Here is a 22,605-nt window from a genome sequence, read left to right on the forward strand (position 1 = left end):
TGCTAGGCATTGGAATTCTTGTCATAATTTATTCTGCTTAATATTTATTAATAACATCTTATACTCTGAACCTCTATTGTATTTCAAGTACCTGCATTTTTGCTCTCTATTTCTGTGTTCCACGGCTAGAAATAGCTTCATCGCCACTCCACCAAGCCCCGCACGCAGAATTTACATCCAAAATTCTCGAATCAGCAATAACATGGCCGACTCAGAGCCCAGTGGCTACATTGCCGACTGTGTCAGGGAGATGGAGTCGCTTGGATTGGACGAATACGGCTTCAACCTGACGCGCACATACTACGAAGACGAGGCGCTGTGGCAGTCCTTTCGCTGCGACTTTGACGCCGCGATGGAAAAGGGCACGCAAGCAGAATACGCCGACGCGATGGAGCCGCTTGACATTGTTACACGCTTCCACGACGATGTGGACTTTGCCGGGCTGGGACCAGAAGGCGTCTCGAATGCGTTTCAAATTTTCTGCCTCGACGAGGACTCGGAGGATGAAGAGGATGAAGAGGATGAAGACGAGGCAGAAGGCGATGGACCGTGGTCGCACGAGATGGGACCGGGCGTCATCCGAAGCATGTGTCTTATGGCGGATGAGGCGAGCATGCGCTCTTTTAAATCGACGCCGTACGTGATTGCCGTCGATGCGCTGCTGCACACTGGCGCGGATCTCGGCTACCCGGGCTACTTTAAAGTCGCGATTGACTGCCTGATGCCCAAGTTTTACGCCGCCATTGGTCACTTTGACTTGGAAAAGGTGGCAGCTGCGGTGGACGAGGACGGGATCTGGAGGGGAATGAAGTGACGCGACGGAGGCATTCATGCTTCGGACAGTGAACGGGCAGTTGATTCGGGCAGTTGATTCGGGCAGTTGATTCGGGCAGTTGATTCGGGCAGTTGATTCGGAAAGTTAAAGGGCAGTTGATTCGGACAGTTGATTCGGACAGTTGATTCGGACAGTTAACGGGCAGTTGATTCGGGCAGTTGATTCGGACAGTTGATTCAGACATTTAATTCGGACAGTTGATTCAGACAGTTGATTCGGACAGTTATTCGGACAGTTATTCGGGCAGTTGTTCGGACATTTAATTCGGACAGTTGTTCGGACATTTAATTCGGACAGTTGATTCGACAGTTGATTCGACAGTTGATTCGACAGTTATTCGGAAACTCAAGTCGGAACAATAATGTACATTGTCATATTATAGCAGGCTAATACCCTGGCACTACCCTCGCAACTACGTGCAGCCCATCCATCGGCTTAATCGTCACACCACTCTTCACCTTGAGCTTGTCTGGGTCCATCAGCGTCTTGTCCACCAGCTCAAACTCGAAGCGCCCGATCCACGCCGCCAGCAGGCACGCAAACTCGCCCTTGGCAAACGCCGTGCCGATGCACGAGCGCGGGCCGTGCAGAAACGTTGCCAGCGCATAGTTGCTACTCGCGCCGCCAGTGTTGTTGAGCGTGGTGGCGCCGTCGCGGCTGTCGAGCCAGCGCTCCGGGTTAAACTCCTCAGCGTCCTCGCCCCAGAGCTTCTTGTCGACGTTGATGGCCCACTGCGGGATGGTGACGGGGGTGCCGCGCGCGACCGGCACGCCCAGCACCGTCGTGTCCTGGATGGCGACGCGGCCCGTCACGGGCACCGCCGGGTACCGCCGCAGCGTCTCGTTGACGACGGCGTTGAGGTACGGCAGGCGGTCAAAGTCGACGCTCGTCAGCGCCGCCGAGGCGTCGTCGACGGACGGCAGGTGCGCGCGCACCTCGTCGCGCAGCCGCGTCTGCATCGCAGGGTTCAGGCACAGCGCGTAGATGGCCCAGGTCAGCGACACCGACGTCGTCTCGTGGCCGGCCGCGAAAAAGGTCATGAGCTGGTTCTGCAGGCCCTCGTCGGTAAACTGCCCGCTCTCGAGCGCAATCGACAGAATGTCCACGTCGGGCTGCTTCGTCTTGTCCGCCTTTTGCGCCTGCAGCTTGGCGCGCTTCTCCTCAATCAGCTCCTGGCACACTCTGCGAATCGTCCGCGACGCATCCCGGAACTCGCGAATCTTTTTGAGTGGAATCTCTTCAATCAGCCACTGCGGCAGCACCAGCCCGAGCACGAGAAACACGCGCAGAATGGACTGTCCCTCGAAGACGCTAGTGTACTGCGCGACGAGCGCGTTTTCCGGGTCGCGAATGGCTGAAAAGTCGCGCCCCATGGCCGCCATGCCGATAATGTCGAGCGTGGCGAGCGACGCCCAGTGCGAGACGTACAGCTTGTCGCTGCCGCCGTTGACCGACTTGGTCATGGACTGGACGACCTCGCGCGACTTGTCCCAGAAGACGGGGTACAGGTCCTTGATGTGGCGGAAGTTAAAGGCGGGCAGCATGTGGCGACGCTGCCGACGATGCTCGTCGCCCTCGGACGTGACGAGGCCGACGCCGGTGATGGTGCTGAGCGCAGAGCGGATGGAGCCAGGCTTTTCCCAGGCGTAGGCGTTGGCGACGGTAATGTCGGCGACGGCCTTGGGCGAGATGGCGAGGAGGCGCTCCTGGTTGAAGAACATGAAGAAGCGGAGGAGTCCGTCATGCGGAACCGTTTTGTTCCTGGGCTGTTAGCTGATGTGCAGTTTGTGACGACCATATTGATGGCGTTGAAACTTACCATGTTCTGGAACACTCGCCGGGGGCTGCACCGAACAGTTCAGGGATGTGGCCCATGAGCCAATGCCGCCCGCCCGCCGTGGGAAGGTGTCGCGTAGGCGAGACGTAAAAGGGGTAGATGAATGTAAAGTACAGGCCGTAGACGAAAAGTGTGCCGACCCAGAACAGTCCAAAGGACAGGGCGAGCGATGAGAGCCTCAGTCCATTGTTCGCCTCGTTCTTCGCCTGCTGGCTGTACAGTCGCAGCGCAAAAGTTTCTAGCGCCGCCACGACTGTTACCAATCGCCACGACAGATGCTTCGGTAAGAGTGACATGCTGCGATACTATTGACGAGTCGATTGTGCAGCGGTGCACACTTACAATTGCGTCTTGCGTCAAGTATAAATAAGTCTAAATTATCCAGCCTCTCGGGGCCTCGGTAGAACACATGCGTCAGCGACCGGGGCTGTGGAGACGGACTCGGGGGACGGTCGGGCGTAGACCGTTTCGCTTGTTGGCAGTGATTACACTAACTTTTGTAGTTTTCAAGTGCTGTCGCTAGATGCAACTATTCCTAGTGTGGGCGCAGCCACTAGATCGGTTGATCAACCTGAGCGGAGCGCCCGGCGTGGCGCGCGAGGAATTGACTTTAAAACTCTGTCTGCTAGGTTGGTGATGGCGCGGCGGCCTTGGCAGTACGGTGTAGTGGACTATCCCGTCCCCGTAGAGAGAGCGGCTCCGGGGTAATGACAGCAGGCATCAGCTTGCGACGTCAATGCGACCAGCCTGATGCCGTCAACTAGTCGACGAGTTTCATGACGCGCGGCTTCCTTGTCTACAGCAGTGCGCTCACAATATCTATGACAGCGTCCAGAACTAGGCCTATAACCCGTACGGATAAAGTGATGGGTGTTTACGGGTTAGATCTGTTCCCTGCCTTGGATGGGCAAGGCAGGCGTCCTAGTGCGGTACTACCCTGCGCTGGGAAAGGTGACTTGGTCAACGTTAGACGTTGCTTGTTGTAACGTACACGAGTCTAATTTATTATCGGGCGGTCGCTGGCCGTGATTATACCAACTAACTAGTTAGTTATAGCGCCTAGCGCCAAGTATCACTTGCCGCAGGTACTTGTTATGTCTGGCTTTTTTGAGTCTGCCTTGACAATATCGCCAAACTTTTTTAGCGGCTCGTCAGCCATGCCCCGGCGTACATTTCTCATCTTATCAAACGATTCGCACCTCCGCGGCAGCGACCCCGCGCCGAGCAGCATGCCGAGAATCATGAGGGCTTCCTTGGGATCGAGAGCGCGTCATTAACAACCCAGCTGTAGATGACATCCTTGAGCGGTACCTGAGAAATGGGGTTGCTGGAACAACCATAGTTCAAAAGGGGAACGAGTTGGTAATGTGAGGAGGTTTCTGGCAAGACATGCAGCAGCTTTTGAGGCGAGAGACCCCATCGGCCATCTAGCAATCATCCGAGGACAGACGCAGAACGTGTCGCAGGTGAGGACTGCTAGAGTGTCACGCAAAATCGTGGCCGACCACTTGTTGTGGACGACCTATACCCTCTTACCTGCGCGCCATAGAGCGTGTCCCGCTGCCGTTGCCGATGATGGGTGGAGTATTGTCCCTCTACGGCGAAGATGGTCTCAAATTTCGCATGCAGTTGATGCACTGAAATCGAGCCTCGATCCCAAGATCACACGGGCGGGGAAAGATATCAGCGGTCCACCAAACATTGTCTTACAGAAATTTATCTACACTAGACGTATTTTTTTACATGGTCCAATTGGAAAGCCGAGCTCCATCTGATCAAAGACAGTCACACGGCAACTGCCCTTCCCGTCGTGACTGTGGTAGCGCTATAGCTAGATTCGCTGGAGCTGTGCCTTTGTCTCACCAAAAATACAACAGGCCGGGCGCGCCTCTACGCCTCTGCCCCTCGGGAGTCGACTCCGAGTCCTTACCTCCAGCTGTCTTGGTGCTAGCTTGCCGCATTGGTTCAGGCAGCGTTACTACAGTGCATGACACCAATTAAAGGACCATGGTACGATTTACTCTCTTTTCTAAGCTCCCACCTGAGATTCGCGACGGGATATGGCAATTCTATCTACCGCGCCGCGTTTTGGAGGTTGATCACCCATTCTCGAGACATGCTGGTGGGAGGATGCGACTTGGCAAAACGGTAGGCCACCTGTGCTGACCCAGGTCTGCCGCGAGGCCCGGCGTGTTGCCCAGCTGCATGGAAAGCTCAATCGTCTGACGTTGAACCCAGCTCCAGATTCGCAGGTCTGGGAACGATTCTGGCATCAGTTGTACCTAGATTCGCTGCATCTGCATCTTATCAGCCCCTTGAATGAGCCGAGGAGGATTCGAGATGGGAAGACGACTTTTACTCGCGCCATGACTGGCGCCTGGAACATGGCAACACCGCCCTCCTTCTCCGAACAGCTATTCCGTCTTTATAGCCAGCCACAGTATCTGCCGCAACGGCCCCAGGCAAAGGAACACTACGTGATTGCGGCACAGACCGGAGAGACGTTTCGCGTGGTCTTCATGATTATTACGATCCACCTCACCCCAGCCCAGGTGGCCAGCTCTGGATTGTTTTGCCATCTGGGCGGTGAGATTGTCAAGTTGGTTGACTTCGATGACGTTTTGCGAATCTCAGAGGCAGCCGGAGAATGAGCACTTCAAATTTGATCGGCTGTTATCACCATCTGTCTGGCGAGAGACGCTCCAAGAATGGCCAAAAAGCGCACAGACTTTGTTACTCGCGGCGTCGTGGGTCAATTTGGACTCACAGGGTCCAAACAGCGGTTTGGACACTTTTTAGGACTATCCGCGCGATGAAATTGTCACCGCCGACTATCTTTACCCAGAAAACATAATGGAGCTTTCCTGATACGAAAGATTCATTGTCACCAACTACGAGAATGAGCTGGTGAAGCGTCTGATTCCAAAGTTGCGAAACTTGTACCCAGTGTCATGTTTCGGGCCTGTGCAAATGATCAGTGTGAGGCGCAGCTTGCCATATATGGACGCTTGGGATAGGGAGACTCAGAAGTTGCATAATAAAAAGGACGTGGTACAATATGAGCATTCACGCAACTACCATAATACCTACGTCAATGCGCTCTTCTGCAGCAATGGGGTGTTGGGTGGGTTTTCAGTCAACTAAACTAGCAAGTGGACCAATTTATTGAATAACACGGCACGCACGGCTCATTTAAAACCAACTCCAATGCCGTGTAGCTAGCGCAATGCTGCTGAAGGCGCGGCGGAGTCAAGTCTGTTGGTCGATGCTGCCCTGGTGGTGCCGCAGCTCCCGGACAGGGCGTACAAGGGTCACTTGTTCGCAAGACAGTCATCCGGAAGACGCAAGACATCCTCCTCCTGTAGCGCCAACAGCAGTGACAAACTAGGTAATTGGCGTGCCCTGCCCGGTTCGGCTCGGTCCGCCGGGTACACTGTACATGTCCGTGGCCTCGACCTTGGCCTGACCGCTGGCCATTACCTGCAAAAAGAAAACGCGGGGCAATAAACCGTCTCAAACCACTCGCTTTCTAGTACATTTGGGGCTTGTCGGGAACTGAGAGGATGCTGGACCGAAATAATAGCGCCCTTTCAAAACAAGGATGTCAAAGACAGAAAGCCATGCAGTCATGCAGCCAGATCCTCAGAGGCTGGACCATCTGGCCATCGAGACCACCGTACGACATGAAATATCATATCCGTGCTGTACCAGTTTTCCCGGGCGTGCTAGCGACACTAGAGGGGTGAAAATAGGCAAAGTTATCATTATCCCGAGGTCTTTGACCTGGAGTGGTTCGGGCAGATTCGAGTGTCGATTTATAAACGTCTTGATTCGCTGCAGGGCCATCTTTTGATATTCCAAATAATAGAAGAAACAAACGAAGCGTAGCAATACGCGTGCACTCACATTCTTCTCATTCATCGGGACAGTTGCTGCTCGCGTGTCCCCGTTGCATCTTGACCGCCGCGATCCGAATCCAAAAGGACCCGTCGACCCTGGGGTAAGCAAGTACTTTACTTACTATGACGAGGCTTTTGACAGCAGTTATACCTGTGACGACCTGCTGTCAGCTTGGGCCTCAGCAAGCAGAATTTCGAAGCTTGGGTTTGTCTTGCGCATCACTTATCAATGCGGGATCAGCACCATCTAACATGTACCTCTAGAATCCCGCCGTCGGTCCCGACTGCAAGCTTGTCACTGGGCATTCGTACTGTGTCGAGGTGAATCACGGAAACCCGATTCTACAATTTGAGCCGACTCCAACGGCGAGCTCATAATACACAAAGTTTGTTATTTACATTTATATATAAGAAAACTATTTATAATGATACTTTTGAAAACTTCTTTATAATAATATTTTTTTAAAAGCAAGTGTAATTATTATACTGTTGTTATTAGTTAGTAACAGAATCCAACTCTACTACTTTTTAAATAGAAAGAAGGGCTAAAGTTCTGGTAACATAGTCCAATCAAAATCCAGATCTTCCTAGCGTCAATATAGTATTAGTTTATTTCTTAACTCACACGGCCAAATATACTTACTAAAGTAATACCAAGCAGGTCACTCATCTCCATGTTTGGCATATCATCTAAAAATTCACTATGCAACGGAGCATTGGCTGAGAGTAGACCGTCAAAGACAGGCTGGTCATATGGGTTTATTAGTACTTGAACTTTTAAATCATACGACATGTTGAGTGGGATGATAAGTGACTCACATTTAAGGACTCTGTGTCGAAATCTCCATCTTGATCCGTGCTCCGATGGCCATGTTTGGGGCCCTTTAATAACTCTAAGCAGCGACGGGACGCCATTGGGCAGGCCTCGTCTATAGTCAAAGGCTGATGTGTTGATGATTCGCTTCCATCGGTTGTCGGTGTAGACCCTGTGACGGATTGGCTCTCTAAAGTCATGTGCAGTATGCATAGAGAGGTGAAGAATTTGCATGCGCGAGCCTCCCATCGGACCATGTTCTCAAAGTGCTCCAAAGCATGTTCAATACTTTGGAACAACGCTTTGCGATGATATTGGGCACTTTGACTGACGAGATTTGAGATTGTGCCCGTGACAAGCGGCGATTTGCTCTCTGTGAGCTCGAGACGGAGCTCTAAGCAGATAGTAATCGCAGCATGAAAGATGTCATCCTGAATAAGCCCACCCTTCAGGTGCAGTACATGTGGCAGAGCAATATCAGCCGGGTGAGGTGACACATTGGCAGGGATTTGCGAAACAAATTCCAATTGCGCCAACAAGGCCACGCTGGCCTGGACACAGTACATTCGTGAGACAGAGTAAACTTCGTTTCCCACATCGACCTGTTTTAGAAAGACGAGCCGATGAAGAGCTAGCATGGAGCGCCATATGAGGAAAAGATGAAACGATCTTTGGAATGCGTTGTTTTTCGCGTCTCCCGAACCGAAATCGTCGCGTAGCTGCGCTGGGGCTTCGTTCAAGCTGCTCATCAGAGAATCACTGAGACTCATGATTGTATTTGGGTCCACGTTCAGCCGGGCACGGTTGATCAATTTGGTAATTTCCATTCTTACTCGAAGACTCCGGGCTAAGACAATCTGAAAAGTGGTCTTTGTCGGAGTGAAAATGTCTCGTTCTGGAGCCATGGAGGTAGAATTGAGTGAAAAGTCATCATCTTCGATATTGATAGGCGGCGGACAGTCAAAGTCTTCCCACGAGAGCGCCAAAGGAATGCCTGACTGAAGCGACACCTGAAGCTCAATCTCAATAACAGTCAACCATAGTCGTTTGCGAATCTCAGCCCAAAACAGCGTCATGTTTGGGAAGAGTGTTGGGTCGCGGTGGAGTCCCATCATTACTGCCTCCCGTATCAGTGAGCCCGCCATGACACCGACGAGAACGCCGTCACTTGCAGTGGCTTGGCAAGCTGTCACCAACAAACATTTGACTTGCAATATGTGGATATCAAGACGAGCATGATCGGGAATCGAATCCAACCACGATACTACCGCCCGTAGCCACTCCTGGGAGATTTGCGAGATTAATGCTCGATTTGAGCCCGCGGCTATAAGAGAAGTGTCATCGGCGAGGCAATTAGCGCAGGCCATCATTAACAAGGCTTTCGCGAGGAGAATATTATTCGAGCAAGACCTAGCCGAATCTTCTGGCCTGGACTTCCAGAAGCCTGCCCAGTCTTGAAGAAAAGAGGGCTCATGCACCACCCTATACGTGGTCTCAAAGGTTGAGAGATAGAGGTTTACAAGATAAGTTGCAGTTTGCATACTAGGCAATAAATTGTCAAAGCTGGCCTGCTGTTGACCCGGGAAGTCTTGCACGCGATGTTCTGTTCCAGGCCGACGCTCGCGCTTCTGGCGTTTGACTGACAGATATTCTTGAAATCGGGAAGTTGACGAGGGTTTTTCCTTCACCTTCTTGTAGTCTCTTATATGGTCGACAAAGTCGGGAAACTGAGAAGAAGAAGAGATGAGTCTGATGTATGGGAATGACCAACTTTGGCTGACTTACCATTTGGAAAGTAGCATTCCAATGACTGCGTCCAAAGAATCTCGTTTGATTATGCTTTCCACGAAATGAGTATACATTTTTTTGCTGCGGGTTGGCCAAAGGAAATCCGGAAGGATATCCTTGGCCTAACTTACTCACGCCCCAGGTTGCCAGGGACTGATAACCTGAGGCGTGTGGTAAGCTGCCATGGTCCCCGGGCAGCGATGAATTGATCCGGTCGAGGGTAGGCCAGCCTCGCGGTCGCGGCAGGCGCAAATTTGCATCTGGTCCCGCAGAAGCAGAACAATGAGTCGGCGTGCGTGATGATGAGGAAATATATGATGGTGGAGTAGGCTGACGAGTAGTTGAAGGAGGTGGGAGGGGCAGGGTCGGAGTACTCGGTTCATAGTCGCATGCCTCTACTGTCCTTGCGCGGACGCATTGATTGCATGGTTTGGCGCGGTCGCATTTGATCTTGCGCGTCCGGCACGGGGTGCAAGACAGAGGCTTTCGATGTCGTCGACAGCCGTCAGGCCGGCGCTGCCGATTGACCTTCATGATGCTATGTTTCGAACGGCGCAGCTCTTGCGCGTAAGGGCTCATTTTAGTGAGTCGGGGATGCGAGCACTATATTGCCGGAGTTAGCAGTCCGCTAGCCCGTCAATTGCCAGCCTGCAAGATTCGTGCAAAGTGCCCGGTCATGTGGTGTGTTGATGGGAAACTCGTAAATTGCCGCCGGTAGCCGGGAATAAGTAGTGGAGACTAGCAGCGCAACCGTGAAGGGCAACACCATGTGCGGCGCTGCTGTGCCGTTTTAGGAAACTAGGATCTCCGAGTAGCCGGAGATCCGACACGGCGAAGACGACTGCCCCATTGGGATCTGCAGGCAAATGTGAATAAATTGTGACTTTTGTCTTCTCCTTCAGTATATCAAGACAATGGAGCGTCTTAAATCACATTTATTATCCTGATTGCTAAAAGATCATCCTGCTCCTAAGAAACAACACAATGAAGCCCTCAGTTGCTAGTCTCCCAGAATCTGATAAAGATGAGAAGAAAGAATTCGGGTAAGCATGATCCTCCCGTGAGAGACAGAAAGTCATGTGGCTCATTACCTGGTGAACCCTAGCTTGCATGGCACTTTGACCTTGGTGGGCGCCTTCGCAGGCTTCTTCTGCACAGTGGGCTTTTTCAATTCATTCGGTCTCTTCGAATCATACTATCAATCACATCAGCTGGCAGATGAGTCACAATCAACCATCTCATGGCTTGCAGCTGTCAGCACTTTTCTTCTGTATTCAGGCTCAATTGTGTGCGGTTCTCTCCTGGATGCATTTGGCCCCATGGTATGAATCTTGGCCTTCGCAAAAGCGTACTTGACCTACTTGTTTTGATCACAACTAATTTCACACAATCTACATTAGGTCATGATATATTTAGGTGCCTTTGGAACAGTTCTCTGTCCGATGATGCTCTCTCTGTGTGGGAGGTTTTGGGAATTTATGCTAGCACAAGGCGTTTTGTTTGGCATCTCCATGGCTCTGACTTATACCCCAGTGCTGGGGGTAATTGGGCAACATATCAAACGTAGTCGAGCTGCCGCCATGGGAGTGGTCATTGCCGGCTCCTCCTTGGGGGGTGTTATCTGGCCTATAATGCTCCAAAAGCTCATTTATAATCCTCATGTTGGCTTCGCATGGGCATTGCGAATAGTGGGCTTTATGATGCTGCCTCTACTCGGTCTTACCTGTGTCTTGGTAAGACCGCCGAAAAAATCGCCAGCATGCGACTATGACATAGCTGCGGGCAACCATCAGTCAGGAGAGGCTCGGGAAAGGCCTTTTCTTGCAGCAAGTCTGACCGACTTGCGGAAGCCCGAAGCTCTGCTGACCTGCTTGGCGTTCTTCGTGATCTACTTTGGTATGTTCACTCCGCTCTTCTTTACCGCATCATTTGCGAGTACAAAGGGCTTCTCGGAAGATCTCTCTTTTTATACAATCTCCATCATGAACGCCGCCTCATTGTTCGGCCGAGTTGCCCCAGGGTTTCTCGCAGACTCGTACGGACGGTTCAATATCTGCATCGTCATGACAATTTCTTCAGGGGTCGCTGCTTATTGCTGGAACACGGTCACTTCCGTGGCAGGTCTCGTGATATTCTCATTGGCCTATGGATTTTTCTCGGGAGTAAGACTATTCTCCGATAGCGCTGGTCAAGAGTCTCAGGAGGAGAAAGGCAAGACTAACATGATTTCCTAGGCGATTCTATCCCTCCAACAAGCTTGTGCGGCACAAATTTCAACACCCCTGACAATGGGCCGCATGATGGGTGTTGTTATGGCCTCTGCATCGTTGTCGTACGTCTTCGGGAAAAATCATCTACTTTACCCACAAACTAAATCACATTTTAGCGGTCTAGCTGGTATTCCAGTCGGCGGCCAACTATCCGAGAAATACGGGTATCAAGCTTTGTCCATGTACGCCGGCACAAGCCTGATCCTTGGCGGCGTCCTTCTCGCCGCAGCACGATTCAAACAACAACGCAGTCTCTGGTCTGTTATTTAGTATACTAGCCCACGTTTCCTACGAAAGGCTTTTGTACAAAGTTGGTATCATGTTAAGGGTTGTATAGTTTAAACTTGCTAGGTTTAAGGTGTCAGGGGCCGTCGGCTGCAGGTAGGATGGGGAGCGCACAGGTGGATTAAATCGGGTCTATTGCTATGGACAGGCATTCTTCACAAGGAATAGGCTGCCGCGGCACTGCGATGCCGCGCTACTTGCCAGAACAGCGGCCATAGTGTCGTGGCATCCTGTGCTGGGAAATAAAGACGTCGTGAGCTGGGCTGTACGAAAAATGAAAATAAAATAAAAGGCAAGGAAGAAGAATGGAGAAATGGAGAAAGAGATAAGAAGAGTGTGAGAAGCAGAAGAGGAGACTTGAAATCTTAACAAAATGAAGATGTATGTAATAAGCCGCTGTTTCTTTTTTTTGGCACCCTTCGCTCGGTAGCAAGCCACACACTTGCCCGACAATTCCTACACTGGCATTTAGATAGTTAAACACTGAGGAACCAAACCAGGCTTGAATTTCAGTTGCGAGGTGTGAAAATACCTTCAGCAACAAATCGCCCGCGGTCAATGCACTGAACCAACGCCCACGCAGCACAACAGTCGGCGCACTGTCCTGGCACCGCTGTACGCTAAATGAAGAACAGCCTCTGCCCAATTCGACGCCGCCCATACACCACGGGCACCGCAGCACCGCCAGCGCCGCACACAGTGGCCCCACCCCACGTAAAAATGAAGAGATTGAGCAACTCGCTCCAAACAGAAACAAATACAAACAAAAGCTGCAAATGGCAAAAAGAAGTGTCCGCAGGGAGGATCGAACTCCCGATTTCCGGATAGCCCAATCTGAGATTGAATCATACTCGTATGAGACCGGCGCCCTACTAGAATCGGAGTTAGAGTTGAACAGAGAAGTGTGGCGGGTTGTGGACCCGGCGGAATGACTTACACCAACTAGACCATGCAGACGATTTCGTTGGGGCCGACGTTTCTTATTTTTGGTTATGAGAGTGTGTTAGCTTGGAATTAAGCTCGACGCGGTGCAGTGGCGTTGTCTGGACTCAAGCACGCCGCGATTGAGCCAAACCTTGACAGGGAACTGACGAGCAAACCGCGGAATACATTGGCGATCGCTTTAGCCCGAATGATAGAGTGTTACAGCTTTGCTGGCTTGTTGAACGAGTAGCCCGGCTCAGAGTGGTAATAAATGGTTGCCACCGTAAAAGCGACAAATAGTTGACAAGTCATGATGCCAGTTTTCGGAAAGGCTCAGCATGGCAGCCATTCGATAACAGCTCCAAGTGCAGTTTAATCAATTTGAAATGTGCGAGCTTGTTTCTCTGTCTGAATTGCTGTGATAGCGCACTTGATTGGCGATCGTGCCGCGAAAGGTCGCCTTGAGATCTAGACCGTTGTTACTACCCTAAACTCTAGGACTGACACCGAGAAGACTGAATACAACTTTTCTCAGCCATTCGCATGATTTATGAGAACGAGTTGTTGCGAATGAGAAGCGGCAGTCCATTTAGCCTCGTTAGTGATAAAATCAGTTTGACATCTGGCAGTCTTCAACAAGAAGCCGAAGCGTGATCCGGGAAGCAGGCAATACAGAGTGCACCAAACTCGACCTCATGCACAACAGCCATGCGAGCATTTAAACACAAATTGTCTAAAGGATAATCTAACCGAACTAAAGTAGAAAGCCGCGAAAGTGGAAGCCAAACATAAAACAAGACAAGTCAACTCGACCGAATGACTCGACAGCGTGCTGTTGTGACGCCGTAGACGGTAGACCACTCGGCCGGTCTAGTGGCCCGCTAACTTCCCAACGTCACCACCTGCAGTGCAACGCGACGTGCGCCTGGCAACAACACGATACATTCCCTAATCAACAGCACAGCCTGCGTCAACTTGCTCCGTCAGCCGACACCGACTCGACGCACCTCACCGCCGCCTCACCTGCGACGCGCCGGTTCACAACAGCTCCACCATGCTGGCTTCGCGCCGGCGGTGCTCACAGAACACACGCAACGCGCAAGACGCAAGAATACAAAGCAAGAGAGAGGCATCATGAGCGACAAAAAGCCCGGGCCAGCAAAGCCCGGCCTCGTCGTGCGCCAAGACAACCGCAAGCCGCTCTTCAACACGCGACAAATGGCGCAGGAAACGCGAATACCCGCCCTTTCACGGTCGAAATCGAGCCCCGGCGCGCAGGACCGACCGCTCGAATCCCCCGCGACACCAGGAGGCTCCCGCATACCGCGATTCGGCAGCGGCGGCTTCGGCAGCCGACAGCCCCTGTCGCTGACCGAGGCGTTCAAGCTCGCGGGCGAGGAGGACCGGCCGCGCTCCGTCGACGGCTCCCCTAGCCCGGCACCGCGATCGTGGCGCAGACCAGACCTGCGCCAGGCTGAGGGTACAAAGGCCGTGTCACCCAACAAGGAGCGCATCGCCATGCGGAACCGCGTCGACGACGGCATCGGCAAGTCGAGAACCAGTCGATGGGTGCTGGAGGAGGGCATGCGCGACGACGCGCTGCCATCGACGGAAAATGCGGGCGAGTCGCCGGAGAAAAGCTACGCCTGGCAGGTAGACGAGGACTTTACCGCGGGTGACCTGCTGGTTTCCGACAGCCCGCGGATACGCGTCAACAAGCCGCCGTTTGCAAAGTCGCCCGTCAGAGGCACGCCCAATACTAAGCTCGACGAGATACGGACACGCGAGCTGGGGCTGACGCCGAACGTGGGCGGAATAAAAACTACAAAGCTGGATGACATTCGATTACGAGAAAAACAGGCCGATCTTCCGCTGCTGGAGCGTGGGTTCCCGCGCATAGGAGGCGGACACACCAAGCTGGACGAGATCAAGCAGCGAGAGATGCAAGGGCTGTCGAAGCGGGCCATTGCGCAGGCCAAGCTGGAGGATATTAAAGAACGCAACGCCATGACGAGATCCGTCTCGCCAGAGTCGCCACGAAGAAACCGTGGCGGCCACGTCCCGCGCTCCAAGTCGGCGTTTGAGCCAGCAGGACGACAGGTGCCCGACACGCCAGTTACTATATATAAATCAGAAGCGGAAAGGGCTGCCGACGTGCGACGAGCAGCCGCCAAAAAGGCAGAGGAGAAGAAGGAAGAAGAAACACACGCCAACCGTGCAAACGGATTGTCGCCGCAGAAGCGCGACCAGTCCCGCGACTTGCTGCGTAAGCTGGCCCGAGCCACGAGCGCCAGCCCAGGCGAACGCACCAGCGGTAGCACAGTCAATGAACCAGAAGCTCGCACCAGTCTAGCCGAACGCATTGGCGGTAGCACAATCAACAAAGCAGGGGCTCGGGCCAGTCTAACTGGACGCATCGGCGGTAGCGCAATCAATAAACCAGAGCCCCGCGCCAGCTCTCTCAAGCCATCCGCCCTCGTCGACCGCAGCCGCCGACGCACATCCAACACGTCCGAGTCCAAGAGCGCCTCTTCGTCGGACCGGCCCACGGTGGGCTTTGCCGGGCTCGCGCGCGCTCGATCCAGCGACTCGCACAAGAGCAAGGGCTCCAGCATGCACTCGGAACAGGACCCGACGGATAGGATCGAGGCCGAGGAGAGGCTGTTTGCGCCGCTCGACAACTACTCGGAGCGCGGTTCTGTGCGCGCGCCCTCGCCGTGGGTGGAAGAGGACAACAACGCAACGCCAAAACCGCCGAGCAAGGATTTCCTATCGATGCCTACGCCACGCGCGCCTGGAGCTTTTGTCGACACCCCGGTTACCCTCAAAAAGGAGGACTGCGCGCCCAGACGCAGAATGAGCTTGGAAGAGTCGCCCGACGTCAAGCCGGCTACGGTGTTTCGGGATAAGAAGACGGACCTCGCCTGGCGCAGCAAAGACGTCGACACGGCGTCCGACCCTGGTGCGGCCGAGGAAAAGCCAACCCGGCCGAAGCGCTCACGGAGCTTGCCTAGAAGACGGCCCCTGACAAACTCGGCCAAGCTGCCGTCGGTGCGCGACGACCTGCGGGAGCTGCAGCGCATCCACGACATTGACGACGGCACGCTGGACAACCTGGAGGACATTCTGCTGGGCAAGAAGACGACGGATGAGAAGCTGGACGAACTCCTCAAAGAGATTCCGGCAGCGGCCGATGCGGTCGCAGAACTGAAAGACGAAGAACGAGCGGGCACGGGCCTGGACGAGCGAGCTGCGTATGAGGCGCTGAGCGCGTCCGTCGAGCGTGACCTCGGGGTGCACAAAGGCGGGAATACAAAGGTGGAGGAGCCGCCGCGCAAAAACAAACACGAAACCGAGAAGAAGCATACCACGGACAAGCAGGCAAAAATGGATGCGCTGATGAAAACCGAGGCACTGAAAACAGAGGCGCTGAAAAGCGAGCCTGGCGTCGAAAACGAAATGGGCATCCACGAGACGCCCGCAAGCAATGTCGGCATAAAGAATAAGACGCACACCAACGAAACAGGCATCAAGCTCGAGACGCCCGCGACGGAGAAACACCGGCACGCGGACAAAGACGACTGCCCGCTCTGCGTCGCCAAGCCCGCGCACGTCGCGTACCTCCACCTACCTCTCCCACGGCTCTTCCACGCCCGGCCCAACATCCGCCTCACGCTGCTCGGCGTGCTCCTGTGCGCGCTGTCGCTCTGGTACGCGGCCGAGACGACCATGTGCCGGCTGCACTGCCGGCCGACGACGTGCGCGGGCGAGACGCCCTGCGTGTGGTCCTTTGACGACCCCGTGGCGTTTGGCACCGCGCTGCCCATCAAGCTCGACCAGTGGGCGACGGGGGGCCGCGGGCGCGCGGCGTGGGACGAGGCGCGCGACTGGGCGGCCGACGTGCTCCTGCTGGAGCGCTGGAGGGACGTCGAGGCGCTGACGACGGAGCAGCGGCGGAGGGTGCGGAGGCGCGCGGTGAAGAGGAGGGGACTGACGGAGGAGCAGAGGCTGCTAGTGGATGCGTGGAGGAGGCAGCGCGAGAGGGAGGATGGCGTGCGGAGGGGTGTCGTAAGCGAGGAGAGCGTGGGCGGGGATGAGCGGCTGTGGGAGTAGCTGCGATTTGATGGACTGTCGGAATCGTCCGAGTACTGCATATTGGTGCTGATTTGTCATTTGAGGGCTGGCTTTGTTTCGACTGGCGTCGGATTGTTAGAGTACTGCATACGGCTGTTGCTGTCGTGCGTTTGAGAGTTGGCTTTTTGTTTTCTTTTGCGCCTCACAGCTTTATTTGAGGCCGGCTTTTGATTTTACATGCTAGATTAGCAGGGGCGTTTTCGGCTTGGGCAAGGCAAAAGGCTACCTTGCGGACACGGATTACTACACTTGTTTATTCTCGCAAAGAACCTGCCAAAGTATCGTGACCGACAGTTGTGACCGACAGTTGTGCTGTTTATTTGTGTATCCCATTTTAACCACCAACGCCATGAATGCAATCCCTCGACCCGTCTAATCATCAATTCCCCCCCATCCATCCTCCTCATCGTCCTCGTCCTCGTCCTCGTCCATGCTCTCCGGCTTTGTCCCCCACGGCAGCCTCTCGTCCTCGTAGCTCTCCTTGGCGCGCTCCCTAACCACCCGGGTCCCGTTCCTCGTCAGCGCCTCCACCATGTCCCCCATGGCCTTGACCAGCGCCTGCTGCTTCTCGTCGGCCAGCGCGCCCGCCTTGTCCAGCTCGTCGACCCACAGATCCAGCACATGCAGCCTCAGCCCCAGCGGCAGCACGCCGAGCCCGGAGCTCCCGCCCTCGCCGTCAAACACGTGCTCCCTGCAGACATCCAGCACCACGGCCGCGCCCTCGCTGCCCTGGTCGACGGCGTACCGCACCATGGCGGCAAAGACGCGGCGCACGAGCAGCAGGAACTTGTCGAGGCGCAGCGCCTCGATCGACGTCCACTGCGCGGCGAGGACGTGCCAGAAGCCGCTCAGCCAGGGGCCGGCGCAGCGCGAGCGCAGCGAGAAGAGCAGAGAGGCGAGGTCGGCGGCGAGCGCCTGCTGGGGCTTCGGACGGTCAGTCATCCACAGCGCGTAGTACAGGCCCGTCCAGAGCTTGCGCGCGTCGGCATCGGGGAGCGAGCGGCGGGCGGAGAGGAATGCGGTGAGGGCCTCGAGGGAGGATGTGCGCAGCTTGCGGTCTGCGTTGCCGCGTTATTATGGGTGCAGGTTGGGGGGGGTGAGGGAGACGGACCGCTGGAGGCGAGGTTCTTGATAAAGGGCATCTGAGCCGCTTCTTGCCCTACGCGCGCGGCCATGGCTGCGGTTTCGAGGGTGGAATGGGTTGTTGAAAGTGGTGTTGGGTTGTAGGCTGTAGACTGGTGATGGCCGTCAACTTTTTTTTTGGCGTTGAAAAATTAAGGTGAGTCGGTCGGGGACCCACTTTCTCGGTGTGGCGGCCGGTCAAGATGTCACCGTTCAAGACTGTCTCATGTGCTTTTGTTCTGCATCTGTATTTTGTGTCGTCCATTTATTTTCTGTATCTGCTCTAAATCATTCGGGTTGAATGGATCGCGTTGAGCTTGTCTCGTTCCGTGGCTGTGACCAGAGTCGGCGAGGCTGTCGCGTGCCTGGACGGCGATCAGCACGTGTTTGGATATCTGTCAATTGGCGATTTCGGCGCGAGATTTACCATTTAAAATCGCGTGAAAATCATATGGATTTCTTTACGGATCTTGTGAGGTACCAGTCTTGGCAACACTGGCCCCACGACTGTGGCTTCGCGCGACGGCTTCAATTGGCGCTTATAAAATATTTCAAATATTTCAAAACGACCAGTACACCCATCTTTATTTATCCGTATTTTATTCGATTTAAATTAAACACGAGGTGTCTCGTTGGCTGGGGCTGCTGCCTCGCCACATTCACGCCCTGGCAACACCACCCTCCCACCATCTCCCTCCACTAAAATATTTCCAACATCAATCAACATCAATCAACATCAATCGCACATCCTTAATTATTCACCAAGCTCCAGCTCTCACATCTCGACATCCCACTTCACCCGCGTTAGGCCCAGCGCCCTAGTCTACCCCGCCACCCCACCAATCGTTTATCCCAGCTCCGGCGCGGCGTCATACCCTCCGCCATCACCATCACGCCCATCATGTCTTCCACGCGTCGCATCACCAAGGTACATCTTCCCCTCCTGCCTTTTCTCGCTTGCATTTAATGACACCTCCAGGAATACGGCGAGCTCACGCAGAGTCCCCCCGAGGGGTACACCATCGCCCTCGGCCCCAACGACTCGCTGCACACCTGGCACGTCACCGTCGCCGCGCCGGCGGGCTGCATCTACCACCCGGGCCGGTACGGCGTCGTCGTCACGCTCCCCACCGAGTACCCCTTCAAGGCCCCCGTGGTCAAGTTCGCCACGCGCATTTACCACCCCAACGTCACCAACGACTCGCTCGGGAATGTGTGTCTGGGCCTGCTCAAGACGGAGAACTGGAAGCCCAGCACCAAGATTGTCGCCGTCCTCGACGCCCTGCGCAACCTGCTCGTCGAGCCGCTGCCGGAGGACCCGCTGGAGGAGAGCATCGCGGAGCAGTACAGAAACGACCGCGAGGGGTTCGACAAGGCGGCCAAGGGGTTCGTCGAGAGGTACGCCATGGGGGATCCTACGTTTCCCGCGGGGCCATAGTCGGGACGTGAGATTACTGCAATAAACATAACAGCATGTTATTTTAGACTGAATCGAATAATGACCTTGCAATAAGCCACTGCATATCAAGCACTAGGCGAATATTTACAACGTGCAATGGATCACGTATACTAATAATGTACCTTGGACTGAACATGAATCGCTTCATCGTCAGTAGCAATGAATCGTAATCTATTATGGGTATCGCCTCATCCCTATTCAAACAAGATAACACCGCCGGCCTCTATACGGGCTGCCAAACAAATAAAAGTATATAGTCGTCATCGTACAGATGTACTCGGTACACCGGATAATAATATGTACCAGAAATCCAGGAACTGTCCACGCCTGGTCGCTTGTTGAGTCACCACTGTCCGTCTGTGAACGCCATGTCCACTCAAACGTCCTTGGCTCGCTTCTTCTTCCCAAACAGCGTCGCCCGCCTCACCACAGACACCGTCTCCGTCTCCGTCACGTTGCCGTGCATCGTCTGCTCACGGTCCTTTTTCGCCTTGTCGCGCCGCTCCCGGCGTTTGTCGTCAATTGCATCCTGGTTCAGGTGGTTGAACCCGTTGCGCTTCTTGAAAGACTGCTCCATCAGTAGGTTGGCGTCCAACATCTTCCGCGGTAGCGCCTGCACTACGCCAAACATCTCCATCGGATCGGAAATCGACTTGATTTCGCCCTCGCCGTGCTTGAAAATGGCCAGTGCGACGCGAAACAGCGTTTTGGAGCCTTCGTAGAAAAAAACGTCCCACACGCGCAACGTCGTTTCAATGGGCAGCGTGCCGATAAAGCAGCTCATGAACCAGGCCGTCATGCACAGTGTGATTGGCGGTAGACGCTCAGTCGAAAGACTGGGATGGCCGCGGTGGCGCGACTTGCCGAGCGGACGTCGCAGTGAGCGTGTTTGCGTCGGCTTAAAGTTGGTCTGCTCCTCCAATTCACCACCAATTCGATCCCACACCTCGGGCATGGTGTCGCGGATTTCAGCCATGAGCACGCCCAGGTCCACCTTGGAGCCTTCCAAGCTCATCTCGTGCGTGCCGGGAAGATAGATGTGTGTAATGACGTTGAGCAGCCAAAAGCACTGCTCTTCCGTCTCGACAAACAAAAGCAAAAGACCTGCCAAGAAGTTCAAACTCTGGCAGTATCCGATGCGGGGGTTGTAAATAGAAAATGCGTGCAAAACGCGTCGTAGAGAAGTGATGATGGGCGGCTCGCCAGGCACAGCCCGGGCGCTGCACTCGCTCGAATTGTCGTTGCTCGTCAGCGTGGACTGGCTCTGTCGCTCGCTGCTGGAAGTCGAGCCGTCGTATCCGGTCGGCGAGGGCTTGAACTGAATGTTGTCAGGAAACGTGCGGTGCAGGTCTCGCTCAATAGCGTCGACGTCAATCTGCTTTGCGTGGGCGGTAAGCAGCTTCTCATAAAGCCCAGAATGCTTGGACAGGATGGCGGGACCGCCGGCATAGTAAAACCACGCGGCGCCACGCCAATCTGGAGGAATGCCCTTGCGGACAAATCGCTTCGTCTTTGCGTTGGGCGGCGGGAAACGCAGCGGCCGGTCGGTCAGCAGAGCATTGTCCTTGAGATAGCCAACCCATTTGCGGCGGCGACGGGCCAGATATTGTGAATAGTTCTTGTTCCACTCGTCGTATTGCTCGCGCGTGACAGACTGGCTCTGCTTCTTGAAGCCATAGCGGTCGCGGGAGCCAGGCTCTTCAATGTCGGCATACGACGGCGCGGGCGGCGTGGGAGATGGGCTTGGTTGCGAGGACGGGCTGGCTTGCGAGGGCGGCGGGCTCGGTTGCGAGTCCGTATCAGTGACAGGAGAGACGGGTAGATTTTCTGCCGCCACAGACGGATCGGAGCCAATCGACATTTCTCTCAAGTCGGCTGTGGCTGGACGCGATGCCACCGACGGATCAGAGCCAATCGACTTGGCCGAGTCTCTTTTGTGGAAAATTTCTTCCTTCATCGTCGTGTTGTCGCCGGCAATGGCAGGGAGCATCGATGTAAATGCTGGGCTTGTAAAAAGCATCTTGGACTGGCGAATCTCCGCGTCCAGAGCGGTTGGGGCAGTGCGTGCCACAGGGCGGGGAGGGCGAAGATTATCACCTTCAAAACGTGCAACGGCCGGGCCCGTTTCCGACAGGGTTGTGAGCTGTCGGGAGATGTGTGGCATGCCGTCCGAGTCGGTGGCGTCTTCGTCGTCAGTGTCATCCCTGAAACCCTTCTCGTACATGACCATGACATCCTCGATGCTGGGCTCGTCGGGTTCAGCGTCTGCGTTGGCGTACAGGGAGCTGACGGAGCTATCCTTTGTCATGACACTGCTGCGCTCGGTCGCAGCCGTGCCGGGGGTTGTGGAGGTGGTTAGCTGGGACCTGAAACTGGACCGCAGCTCGTCTCCACCCGCCCAAGGAGCGCCGCCAACAGGAGCAGAAACGGACGAATCTACACGATTATAAGTAGCAAAAGGCGGCCTGTTTGGCGCTGCCTGACCGGTGGAATGAGGAGCGGTACGGAGACGAGGAGACGAAGGGGCAGACAGATCAAAGGCGTTGACAGGCGAGGCAAAGGTGTATGTCGACGTCACAGAAGCGTTTGACTGTGTGCGGGAGCGCGTCGGCCACGGCGAGACAATGTCCTGATTGAGTAGTGGCGATGGTTCTTTTGGTGCGACAGGTTTGATCTGTAGAGGCTGCTTGATGCTCGGTTTTCGTGGTCTGGAAAAGTTGCCGACAGAACCAGACGACTGGCGCATGTCGGCGTTGGACGACTTGGCCGAGACCATCGGGTTCGGCGAGGAGAGCTCGTCAAAGGGTATGCGAGGGAATTCTTCTTGAAAGGTGGGTGAGATGGGCGACTTGGGCTGTTCATGAGCGTCATAGAAGACGTCCTTCGGGAAAGAGTCTGCAGTAGGGCTGGCGGCCATTAGGTGAGGGCCATTTTGGAGAGAGTCCCAGCGAGGCAGTACGGGCACAGCCTGGGGGAGCGGCGGAGGTTCGAGCTCGTCGTCGATTGGTTTGATTCGGTTTGCGTAGAGGGAGAATTGCCTGTTTTTGGCAGGTTTGGCGTCCTGGCCATTGTCGACGGGGACGGCCATTCCGGTCATGCTGGGAGCCCAGCTCCTTTGGGATACCGGGCTCAGTTATAACAAGGCGAAGAGCCTGAGGTCGTGCTGGTGACGTTTGCTATAGTGGCATTGTAGTCGGCGTCGGTAGTGAGCGTCGGGTGGTGAATGCGAGTTGGACAG

At 54.7% G+C, this 22,605-nt stretch overlaps 11 protein-coding genes across 11 annotated transcripts; 6 read left to right on the forward strand and 5 right to left on the reverse strand.

Moving 5' to 3' along the window:
* Window positions 1-202: 202 nt before the first annotated feature.
* Window positions 203-814, forward strand: LMH87_001169 (uncharacterized protein; the record flags this gene model as incomplete). Its single annotated transcript, XM_056199203.1, has 1 exon — window positions 203-814. The coding sequence occupies one exon, from the start codon at window positions 203-205 to the stop codon at window positions 812-814; it is 612 nt and encodes a 203-aa protein (XP_056056073.1).
* A 407-nt stretch (window positions 815-1,221) lies between these two features.
* On the reverse strand, window positions 1,222-4,633 carry LMH87_001170 (uncharacterized protein; the record flags this gene model as incomplete). The annotated part of the gene is made up of 7 exons (XM_056199204.1): window positions 1,222-2,596; window positions 2,655-2,925; window positions 3,015-3,068; window positions 3,168-3,201; window positions 3,844-3,924; window positions 3,984-4,051; window positions 4,603-4,633. 7 exons carry the CDS (start codon window positions 4,631-4,633, stop codon window positions 1,222-1,224), a joined length of 1,914 nt encoding a protein of 637 aa, XP_056056074.1.
* A 46-nt stretch (window positions 4,634-4,679) lies between these two features.
* Window positions 4,680-5,323, forward strand: LMH87_001171 (uncharacterized protein; the record flags this gene model as incomplete). Its single annotated transcript, XM_056199205.1, has 3 exons — window positions 4,680-4,820; window positions 4,911-4,924; window positions 5,104-5,323. The coding sequence occupies 3 exons, from the start codon at window positions 4,680-4,682 to the stop codon at window positions 5,321-5,323; spliced, it is 375 nt and encodes a 124-aa protein (XP_056056075.1).
* Window positions 5,324-6,300: 977 nt separating this feature from the next.
* Window positions 6,301-6,949, forward strand: LMH87_001172 (uncharacterized protein; the record flags this gene model as incomplete). The annotated part of the gene is made up of 4 exons (XM_056199206.1): window positions 6,301-6,348; window positions 6,602-6,672; window positions 6,743-6,776; window positions 6,836-6,949. The coding sequence occupies 4 exons, from the start codon at window positions 6,301-6,303 to the stop codon at window positions 6,947-6,949; spliced, it is 267 nt and encodes an 88-aa protein (XP_056056076.1).
* Window positions 6,950-7,116: 167 nt separating this feature from the next.
* Window positions 7,117-8,588, reverse strand: LMH87_001173 (uncharacterized protein; the record flags this gene model as incomplete). Its single annotated transcript, XM_056199207.1, has 4 exons — window positions 7,117-7,158; window positions 7,215-7,316; window positions 7,391-8,502; window positions 8,558-8,588. 4 exons carry the CDS (start codon window positions 8,586-8,588, stop codon window positions 7,117-7,119), a joined length of 1,287 nt encoding a protein of 428 aa, XP_056056077.1.
* Window positions 8,589-8,754: 166 nt separating this feature from the next.
* Window positions 8,755-9,173, reverse strand: LMH87_001174 (uncharacterized protein; the record flags this gene model as incomplete). The annotated part of the gene is made up of 3 exons (XM_056199208.1): window positions 8,755-8,867; window positions 8,929-9,112; window positions 9,171-9,173. 3 exons carry the CDS (start codon window positions 9,171-9,173, stop codon window positions 8,755-8,757), a joined length of 300 nt encoding a protein of 99 aa, XP_056056078.1.
* Window positions 9,174-10,157: 984 nt separating this feature from the next.
* LMH87_001175 (uncharacterized protein) lies at window positions 10,158-11,713 on the forward strand (the record flags this gene model as incomplete). Its single annotated transcript, XM_056199209.1, has 6 exons — window positions 10,158-10,216; window positions 10,279-10,495; window positions 10,574-10,906; window positions 11,024-11,335; window positions 11,408-11,505; window positions 11,560-11,713. The coding sequence occupies 6 exons, from the start codon at window positions 10,158-10,160 to the stop codon at window positions 11,711-11,713; spliced, it is 1,173 nt and encodes a 390-aa protein (XP_056056079.1).
* Window positions 11,714-13,786: 2,073 nt separating this feature from the next.
* LMH87_001176 (uncharacterized protein) lies at window positions 13,787-16,765 on the forward strand (the record flags this gene model as incomplete). The annotated part of the gene is made up of 1 exon (XM_056199210.1): window positions 13,787-16,765. The coding sequence occupies one exon, from the start codon at window positions 13,787-13,789 to the stop codon at window positions 16,763-16,765; it is 2,979 nt and encodes a 992-aa protein (XP_056056080.1).
* A 393-nt stretch (window positions 16,766-17,158) lies between these two features.
* Window positions 17,159-17,961, reverse strand: LMH87_001177 (uncharacterized protein; the record flags this gene model as incomplete). Its single annotated transcript, XM_056199212.1, has 2 exons — window positions 17,159-17,844; window positions 17,898-17,961. 2 exons carry the CDS (start codon window positions 17,959-17,961, stop codon window positions 17,159-17,161), a joined length of 750 nt encoding a protein of 249 aa, XP_056056081.1.
* Window positions 17,962-18,809: 848 nt separating this feature from the next.
* LMH87_001178 (uncharacterized protein) lies at window positions 18,810-19,421 on the forward strand (the record flags this gene model as incomplete). The annotated part of the gene is made up of 3 exons (XM_056199213.1): window positions 18,810-18,836; window positions 18,888-19,306; window positions 19,394-19,421. The coding sequence occupies 3 exons, from the start codon at window positions 18,810-18,812 to the stop codon at window positions 19,419-19,421; spliced, it is 474 nt and encodes a 157-aa protein (XP_056056082.1).
* A 322-nt stretch (window positions 19,422-19,743) lies between these two features.
* Window positions 19,744-22,464, reverse strand: LMH87_001179 (uncharacterized protein; the record flags this gene model as incomplete). Its single annotated transcript, XM_056199214.1, has 1 exon — window positions 19,744-22,464. One exon carries the CDS (start codon window positions 22,462-22,464, stop codon window positions 19,744-19,746), a length of 2,721 nt encoding a protein of 906 aa, XP_056056083.1.
* Window positions 22,465-22,605: the final 141 nt, after the last annotated feature.

Source organism: Akanthomyces muscarius, chromosome 6, assembly GCF_028009165.1.
Source record: "Akanthomyces muscarius strain Ve6 chromosome 6, whole genome shotgun sequence".
NCBI lineage: Eukaryota > Fungi > Ascomycota > Sordariomycetes > Hypocreales > Cordycipitaceae > Akanthomyces > Akanthomyces muscarius.